The following is a 10106-nucleotide window of genomic DNA, read 5'->3' as shown; positions in this document are numbered from 1 at the left end:
GGCGCTAGGTACCATAATGCTACCATAGATTATTTATTTATTTATTTTGCGGCCCTGGATATCAGTGATTTAAAATGGCCTCACCACTGATTAAAGCAAGAAACAAAGCTCCCTTAGAAAAAAAGTTAAAATTATGATTGACACTTGAGTCTTGACACCATTGACGTTTTACACTTGACAGTTGACATGGTTGACACCTGAAACTTGAAAGATCCAATTCCAAATGTATTTTGTTTGCTTGTGTATTGGAATACCTAGATTTTTTCGTGTGGCCTGAATATCTGTTAAAGTTAATTGGTCAATTCAGTCTTGAGTCTATCGCAAAGTTTAAAAATAATACCATTTGAAGTTGTAAAGCAGTGTTCACTTATTAAATCAGTGAGTGAAACGACAAAAACATCATGACTTCCCAAGCTCTAGCTTCTCTCACAGCCACTTACACGGATTCAGAAGGCGAGGAGGACATGGAAGACGGACAGCAGACACCGGACAAGGACGAGCCGGCGGTCACGCAGTCCCTGCCCGCCAGCCCGCACATCCTCGAAGAGAACAAGCAGTCCTCTTCTGCGCCCGCGTCGCCTAAACGAAGACTAGTCTCGTACGTTGACGACACGATAGTCTCAGACGAGGACCCTTTGTCGCCGAGTGCTGAAAATCTAGATGACATGAGAAGACTGTCGATGGAGACGGATACGGACGAGGCGATCCCTCGCTCCGACCCCGACGACTCGGAGGACGGTGTCGTCATCCCCCCCGAACCGCAGGGAAAATGCCCCAAGGAACTACAAGATACAATAGCAAAGTTTTATAGCCGCATGATGACAGAAGGCCTAGACATGAACAAAATAATTCAAGATAAAAAGAACTTCAGGAATCCTAGTATATATGAGAAACTAATTCAGTTTTGTGATATAAACGAGTTAGACACTAACTACCCCCCTGAAATATACGACCCGCTGCGTTGGGGCAAAGAGTCTTACTATGATGAGTTGGCCCGAATTCAAAAATTAGAAATGGAGAAACGTGAAAAGGAAAAAAAGGATAAATTGTCAAAGATTGATTTCATAAGTGGAGTCACTAAGAAGTCTGACAGTGACGATGATAAGAAACGAAAGTCGAAATGGGATCAAGCGGCACCAAATGTGGCATCAAAGCCCAGTATAAAGCAGCCCGGCCTGCTGCAGCAACCCCTGACAACCAACGTCACAGGAACCAAGGGAACAGTTATTTCAGCATTTGGATCTATAGCAAAAAAGTCTAAAGTATGACCTAAAATAAAGTTGCTACAGTGAAAATTTTTGATATCTTTTAAGTTATAAGTAATTTATTGTGGCACCTTAGTGCCAAGCTTGAACTTTCATGATTGTAAATAATAAAATTTTAAATCATATATAAAACAGCATTGTTTTAGTGGATGGGATAAAACAAACTACCCTGAAAAACCTCACACTTATGCAATGCAAATATGTACCCTAATAATACTATGAATTTTAGCAAGGAGTAGAGCCATTGTATAAGTATGGAGCTAAGGTGAGACCTTCCATATTGAAAATCCAGGTATGGATTTTATAAAAAAATATTTTTGAGATATGACATTTTATTTCTAACAGTCCTGGTAATGTACTGGTATCACAGTTTTATGAGTATATTAGTGCTACTCCCTTGTCCCTTACTGAATTAAAGATTAAAGATAGTATTTACAATAGGTACCCATGTACTGGAGCTAGCTAGGGAAACTACCTACTTAAGGTGGAAGCGACGGGCCTGCCCGCGAAATTCAAATTTAATTTGGTTTTTAGCAATTTGTAAACCTAATAGGACAAAGTAGGATTATGGTATTTTATATGCGACAATGGCAGTATCATCCTCACAGGTTTATATTAAAATCTTTACTTGAAAAGGTCCAGTTTAAGAAATTAGCTCTAGTATCGACTAATTTGTGAGAATAGTCGATACTTTCTTGCTCATAAGCTTCTTGGGAGGATAACTTTATACCCTAATATAATTCTACTCTATGGGTATAGTACCTACCACTACCTATAGTCATAGAGTAGGGTATAGTATATAGTACGCTATGATAGCGTTAGTTTCTAAACTAAACGTCAAAATGCGTCAAATGTCAATAGGCGAAGAGGAGGGGGGAGTTCTTATATAAACACAACAAACCTTTGTTCGTCGACGAAATTAAAAATTGTTTTGATTGACTAGTTTTCATTGGTAATAGTGCGTTTATGTTATATTAATTATTCGAATATTTTGTTTAAACTCGCGCAAAATGGCTGAGGCACCCGTGGACGAGCCCGTGCCGTCCTCTAGCAAGAGTCCCGTACCAGAGGACGCGCAAGAGGACGAAGGGCCAGCGCCCAAAAAACGTAAAACTGATACTGAGGACACGGACAAGTTGGAGCACAGGCTCGGGGGCATCCTGTGCTGCGCAGTTTGCCTCGACCTGCCGCAGGCGGCCGTGTACCAGGTATTCTAAAACAGCTGATACGTAGCACTTGCACATCTGAATCAGCTGTTTTTATTTGTTTACTTTTACTAACATTGTTTTAATGAGCCACGAAATAATATTTAATTCTCCTACGCAATATTTGCTCAACGCTTTGGGTCTTGGAACATTACGGCGACGATAACCCACTTATATTTTATCGACGCCATAATGTTTCGCGTAGGATTTAGGAATAGTTTGTTAGATACCTATCTGTTTGTTAGGTTCCATTGGATAATTAATGTTCTTTTGTCATAAATTTCTGAAAAATTGTCATCGATCTGTGATTAATTGATATATTGAAAATGTGATAGGTAGTTAAGTTTGTTAAATTGTTATGGTTAAGTCTCTGTGATATTGTAAAGCTGTTATTTAGTCTGTATGATCTCATAGTTGTATATTTTTTGTAGTTTTTCACAATAATAAATAATTGTTTGAGATATACAGTTCTTTCTTTATTGAGACTCCTTAGAAAAACCCCTATCCCGACCCAAATTTAGAATTATACTTTTATCCCTGTGGACATTATTATTGTTATAAAAATAAAGACATTAGTATAAAAATTCTTAATACTGAAGTAAAATAATTCTTAAAAGAATTTGGCTAAAATCTCCACATAATATTATGTAATATCACTGATCAGTATTGTTTCTTTTTAAGCCTTTCTTTTTTAGAATATTGTACTTAAAATTTAGAAAACAATATTTTTGACTTTATAAAAACTAGGTTATATCTGGCATGCATCCTTATCCACATATTGTACATTGATGGAACATTCTAAACCTTCCTGACCACAACTTTACAAAGTTTCATCTTAATTGGTTGAATGGTGTGCAAACAAAGCTACATTCTTATATGAAGTAGGTACATACATTTAAATGAATTTTAGAACTCAATCTTATAGTTTGGTTTCAGGATCTACAAATTATGAGCCGCTCAGGTAGAACAAACACACATTCAATTTACATAACTACAGTGTAAACTCCCTAATGACCAAAGTCAATATATCAATCCATCTTTAATCTGTCGATAAGTCAGTTTGCAATGTTGTTACTTTCAAAGATTGTAGTTGTCTTTATTGATTGAAACAACAACATTGCTTTGCTAAGTAGCAACATATTACAGTTAGGTAGATTGACTGATGATTTCGTTCTTAAAAGAGAGTTTTATTTATCTATTGATTTAAAGTACAGGTAATTTAATGCAGGTAAATAAACCAAAATTTATTTAGGAAGTTTTATTTATCTGTTATTAACAAAAACTTAACAGGGAATTATGTTAAATAATAATATGAGTTAAATAAAGTAAACTTAAATAATGTTTATTTTATAGGGAGATTCGCATTAAAGAGAGTTTACATTGTATATTTTATTCAAAGATTTATTAAACTCCAGATAAATCTTGTGCTTCCATAAATGATGACCCAGTATCAGAGTTGATTTTATCAGTGTCCTTTAGACTTCACGAGAGAGCTGTGCCCCAAAACTAAAAGTTTAATTATTAATGTGCAAATTAATACATATTCATAGTACTGTGAATTGTAATAGATATTATTTTTAACAAGTCAAAATTCAAATCTTAAAGAATTTTTTAAGTCAATATTACTGAACCAGTTAATATTTCATTTTCTATCTTATTACATTTATCTTCACACTCCAATACCATTTACATACAGTGAATATAAGGCTGATCGCACACTAGAGCCCAGCCACACGCGCCGTAAAAGTCTCGTTCGTTGATCGCAACATTTGCAGTGCAGAAAACGTGCATGACGTCATCATTGCTACTATACTTGCTGCATACGCCTGATTGCGGCTGCCGATGCTGACGGTTCCGTCGACGCATTTCCGTCAATTCGTTCTGCTAATCTCATTTGGCTTCTAGGCTTGAATTCGTCTTACGCTGATGTCGACGTAAGAAAATTTTAAGGCTAAAGCTGGTTGCGGTCGGTGCATGTAGCTTTTACGGCGCGGCGCTGCCTGTAGTCTGTGATCAGCTGAATACTAAAAAGTATTAGTACAAGTATTTGAATGCGTGTTGTTTGCAGTGCAGCAACGGTCACCTAATGTGTGCACCTTGCTTCACTCACTTGCTGGCGGACGCTCGCCTGCGAGACGAGAGCGCCACGTGTCCCAACTGCCGCATCGAGATCTCCAAGACCTCGGCCTCCCGCAACCTCGCGGTAGAGAAGACCGTGTCGGAGCTGCCCTCCGAGTGCCGGCACTGTGCCAAGGTGTTCCCGCGCCACTCGCTGCAGCATCACGAAGAGAAAATTTGTGAAGACAGGTAATTTGACAAACTGCAAAACGCAGCTAGCTAGCGTGTCGTGCTGCGATAAAAACAACCGAAGAATGTACAGCCGCAATTTGACGTCGACCGTTACACTTGACTCCAGAATTGCGAGTTACATACCACAGTGTTATATTGTTTATTTTTTCATGAATACTTTTATGTCGGTAATGTTTCACAGCTATTTTTCTCCTATTAGAGGTGTAGGTACAGCGTTCTACCACAATTTTAGAACTAAAATGAAATTGTAATTAAATTAATTAAAAATCATCACGCATTTACATAATAATTTATGTTCTGAGTAACACCTGCCATGCCCATTAAACACTGTAGCCGAGGTCATAAATTTTATCATTTAAGTACCTAAAAGGTCCACAACTATCCATAGTTTTTTTATCCATCTAAAACTGACACGGAGTTTCGTCCCCAGGCAGTACAAGTTTTCCCAAGTGGTTGTTGATTCGGAAGCACGTAGCGTGTTCTCTGGTTTGGTTCGCATTGTGGCCAGGCTGTACTGGCTGCTGGTGTCCGCTCTCAGGAGAACGTACCTCGTCTCTGAGCTCACGGACTCGTCGGTCAAGCGCCGTAGGTACCTCAGGTGTGTTGCTCACTTCTACACTTTGGCGCTGACCGGAATTAACATATTAGAACCGCTTTAACGCTTTATCCATACTAATATTATAAATATAAACTAGCTGATGTCCGTGACTTCGTTTGCGTAGATATAGGTTTTTAAAAATCACGTGTGAACACACACACACACACACACCCACCCACACCGACACACCCACACACACACCCACACACCCCCCCACACACATACACACACCCCCACACACACACACACCCACCCACACCCACACACAGACACACACCCACCCACACACACCCACCCACACACACACACATACACACACACACTACTTTTTATCCCAACAGAATTAACAGAATTTGACGTAATTCAGTTCATTGCATGCCGGGGGATGGCCAAAGACTTTTTATTCCAGAAAATCAAAAAGTTCCCACGGAATATTCAAAAACCTAAATCCACGCGGAAGAAGTCGCGGACATTATCTAGCTTGTCAATATTTATCACTTTTACCTACTTATCTAACTACATAATTAGGTCATTCACACATACCTACTTAGTTACATTTGTAGGGTCATAAAGCTGCGAGTATCTTCGATAAAGTTAATTATTAAAAATCTAGTTACGTCCTTTCAAACATCGTGGTACCTGTAGTGGTAGTGGTTGACAGTCTTATAATTAATATGTATTTAATAGTGCTAAAGCAATTAAACCGAGACCTCTGGCAACTGGCAAACTGTGATTAAATCAACTAACAAATAGGTGTAGGTGATACCAAATAACACTTGGTCTAATGCGAACCAAACATATGTACATATTTATTTAGTATAGAAAGTTTTAAGTAAAGAATTTTCTTTTACTAATCATTCTGGTAAAAATCGAGATAGTTTTTTCAGTGTACATCAGCAATTCTGCACCCTTAATTTGACACCCATATCGAACATACTTAGGCACCTATATTCGAAAGTCGTTTTGATTTTCCGTCGTTCTCATTTCCTGTCATCCCTAGCGGATGAAGAAATTTCAATTCATTGAGTTAGGTTTGCGCTTGACGACAATCATGGAGAAATCAATGGAGAGCGATCATAAGATATAGCTTGGCTAGAGATCAATATTTCGTTCCTCCTTCCTGTGCTGTTTCGCATGGTCTACAAAAATGTCGGTTCGGGCAGGGTGACGGGGTGCCGCTACGCGTGCCTGGGCTGCGGCTGGCGCGGCGCGGCGGCGAGCGCGGCGGCGCACGAGGCGGCGTGCGCGCACCCGCGCCAGTGCGCCGCCGACCTGGTGGAGCTACTGCAGCAGCGCGAGCGCGCCGCCGCCGACGCCCTGCTGCTGCACACCCAGCTGCTGGACCTGCTCTCCTACGAGAAGATCACCTTCACAGGTAACCCCAACACCACTACAAATAGATCTATTCTTCTTCTAGATAAAACTTCTTGATGACTTAATTTCTTAAAAATGGAATCCCACGCGCGTTAACGAATGCTGCTATGGATTTCACGCTATCCTTTACACATACTTAAATTATTTTAAAAGTATGACATCAACGGCCTCCCTGGTGCAGCGGTAAGCGCTGTGATTTTATTAGTGGGAGGTCCCGAGTTCCGTGGCTAGCTACTACCCTACCGGCAGAGCCACGCCGCCAATCGATTTAGCGTTCCGGTACGATGTCGTGTAGAAACCAAAGGAGTATGTGTTTAATGAAAACTGCCATAGCCCTTCCAGGTTTACCCGCTTCCATCTTAGACTGTATCATCATTTGCCACCAGATGAGATTGCAGTTAAGAGCTAACTCATATCTGAATTTAATAAAACACTTGTTAACACACTGGTATCCTCCACGTTGTTGGTTCAGATTTGCAGCTGAAGCCGTACCGCACAGAGGAGCTGCACAAGCTGTACTACGAGACGTCGCGCTTCTCGGCCTTCGGGCACCAGTGGCTCGTGAAGGCCTTCGTCAACAAGCACCAGCGGGACCCCACGCAGAGCGCTCAGAGGGAGATTACGTATCAGGTACTATCATATAACTAGTAGTAGCCAGTGTAATGCTGACCGTGTACTGCTCTACTGTGCTATACTCTATCACTCCTATTAGATTATAATGAAGATACAAACAAATCCTGCTGCGCTGCGTTTTGTAAGGCAGTGCTGTGTTTAAAACAGCAAGGATCATGCGATAACTCATCATCGCATTGCCCATCTCGCTCAGTCTTCCGTCTATCTCGCTTGCACTTATGCACAGGGGTATCGCTGTCGCACAGCATACCGCGAAGTTAAAAGTTATTTGCAGAAAAAATATAGCACCAGAAAGTTAGCTTATCTGAGCACAGCACAGCACACAGCAGGATAGCTCAATGTTGATTGGTCACCCTAACGAGGGAGCTGTTCTGTGTCAGCTGATCCTGAAGAGCAAGCCGCCGTCGCCGGTGGGCGTGTGGTGGGTGTGGGTGCGCGGGCCGTTCGGCGAGGCGCGCGTGGCGGCCGCGCTCGCGTCGCACGCCTTCCGCGAGGACGAGGCGGCGCCGCCGCGCGCGCTGCCGCTCGCCGACCCCGCCGACGCCAACCGCCTGCTCTCCAACAAGGCCATCCACTTCAGGTACAACTACTTATTAAAAAACAGAACTGCTCTGCCACATTGACTTTTTTTTTTCATAAAATTTATAGTTAGTGTCACTCGGGATGATGCAAGAATTCTAACGATACCTCATGCATCCAAATCTGTTTAGCCACTTAGAATTTATGGTGGAACAAAGTACTTAACATGAACCCCGAAAACATTACACTCCTTTTTTGAGCAGTCGTGTAGTTATCATTTGCTTCTTAAAATCCCTCATTCCTTTGATTCGCCCTTACATCTTTGACCTATCAAGAGTTTGGCTTCCTCTATTTAATCACCCACCTTGCCCATTATTGAGCTTAAGATTTTTGAAGTGAAACTTCTTGAACATTACTATTATAGGTGGTAATTTTATGAAAATGGTCGAAATGGCCTGAAGTTATAGTGACTGATATGACACGGTTAAGGCCATGGGTTGAAATTGCGCCACCGCCGCACCGCCATTCATTGCCTTCAATATTTCTCTTTGAATAGAATAGAATAGAAATTATTTATTTGCATAATGTGTGTTACAAAAGATGATATATATGATTACAAGGTTCAACACATTAGCCGTAGTGGCGTACAAATATTGTGTTAGTTATATCTCTGTGTCTTATCATACTCTCTTAGGTCTTCACTTTTTTTTAAAGAAATGAATATACCAAATAGATGATCAATTAAAGAAAAAAATCATTTAAAATCCTTTGTGTACCAAATTGTTTGATGAAGTTCGTTAAAAATGTCGACGCCTTTCGTCGTCGAGTCGAATTGAGATTTTTTGAAAAATATTTTTTGTGTAAGTAATAAAAAAATTAGGTTATAGAGAAAACCTACATGCAAAATATCAAGTTTCTAGACTTGGGCTTAAGCTGTAAGTCAATATTATGTCAGTCGGTCATCTCGGCATAGATTTATTTCCACGTGCCATTTAAACAACGCAAGCCACATTCTAATTATAATGTGTTTATTTTTCCAGGTTAATTATGTTCTTGTCGGCGAAATGATCTCAATATTTCCGCGCTTTGGACTGACCAAAGATCGATGCGGTTCATCTGGTTTACAAATTAAAGCTTATCACCCACGTGGCTGCGGCGAACATACCCAGGACATTCAAGTTCTATGAATGCATGCGATACCGTGTTCGGCGCGAACCGGTGTGCGGTCAGCTTTATACGCAACCACATCGATTTTTAATCAATGAAAAAAAATAGTTTAAATTCTAGCAATAAATATAATTATTATTTTATTTGTAAGTACTTTAAATTGCACATTTTATTTTTCAGATTATGTTTATTTTATTAATGGATTTTAATTTTTAAGAGCCTTACATATTGTATTTTTATAAAAGTCTGATCACAAACTTTTTATTAGTGACTATAGAAGTTGAGTACAAATTATTTAATATATTGAATTGCAGCCCCAAACAAGAGCTGTTATAGATTCAGTTAGAATTATTTTAGATTGAAAAATGGTTGAAATTGATTCTGCGGAATGATTGGTTCTAGATAAAAAATATCTAGATAATAGATATTTATTTAAATTTTAGTTTTCAACCAGCTGCTTTTCTACTAATAACCAAATAATACAGACTCCTTCCTACCTGACTACACTTTTAATTGGACATAAGTTGGACCTGTTACGTGAAAATAATCGAACTCACACAGAGTTAATTTTAAGATCATAAAGTATACTGAGAGTTTAAAATTGACTCTGTAATGGTTTACACTATCGATATTCGACGAATTAATTTGGCACACTATTCGAGATACAGCGAATGTTTTGTGTTTATATATTTTGTATTTTTAAATAAGTTTGGCAAATCAACCGTCCGACGACATCTTCTAGATAAACGCGTCCCATCTTGGCCACATCATCACTTTTCATCAGGTGTGATTGTGGTCAAGCGCTTGCCTATAGGCAGGCATTCATCCAAACTAATACTTAAATGAGAAAGTGTGTTTATCTGCTCGTTTCACGGCCCAACAGTCTAACCGATTTTGATAAAATTTGGTACAGAGTACATTACATTCCGAGGACGGACAAAGGCTACTTTTTGTCCCGGGAAATTAAAGAGTTTCCATGGGATTCTTAAAGGCCCATCTGTTTAATCGAATTATATGAAATTTAGTACAGAGGTA

At 39.6% G+C, this 10106-nt stretch overlaps 2 protein-coding genes across 3 annotated transcripts; both read left to right on the top strand.

Moving 5' to 3' along the window:
• Positions 1–182: 182 nt before the first annotated feature.
• Positions 183–1408, top strand: LOC123875793 (SAP30-binding protein). Its single transcript, XM_045921824.1, has one exon. It carries the CDS (start codon positions 402–404, stop codon positions 1266–1268), a length of 867 nt encoding a protein of 288 aa, XP_045777780.1. The 5' UTR covers positions 183–401; the 3' UTR covers positions 1269–1408.
• Positions 1409–2117: 709 nt separating this feature from the next.
• On the top strand, positions 2118–10027 carry LOC123875791 (cysteine and histidine-rich protein 1 homolog). Of its 2 annotated transcripts, XM_045921822.1 has the most exons (7): positions 2118–2473; positions 4539–4777; positions 5211–5378; positions 6542–6753; positions 7225–7382; positions 7766–7965; positions 8945–10027. In XM_045921822.1, exons 1-7 carry the CDS (start codon positions 2276–2278, stop codon positions 8970–8972), a joined length of 1203 nt encoding a protein of 400 aa, XP_045777778.1. In that variant the 5' UTR covers positions 2118–2275; the 3' UTR covers positions 8973–10027. The 2 variants fall into 2 exon arrangements, with proteins under 2 accessions (XP_045777778.1, XP_045777779.1); XM_045921823.1 differs by lacking the exon at positions 5211–5378 and having other exon boundaries at positions 8945–10026.
• Positions 10028–10106: the final 79 nt, after the last annotated feature.

This window comes from Maniola jurtina, chromosome 20 (genome assembly GCF_905333055.1).
Source record: "Maniola jurtina chromosome 20, ilManJurt1.1, whole genome shotgun sequence".
NCBI classification, from domain to species: Eukaryota; Metazoa; Arthropoda; class Insecta; order Lepidoptera; family Nymphalidae; genus Maniola; species Maniola jurtina.
The sequence above is the reverse complement of the archived record's forward strand: the minus strand, read 5'-3'. Positions and strand labels throughout refer to the sequence as shown.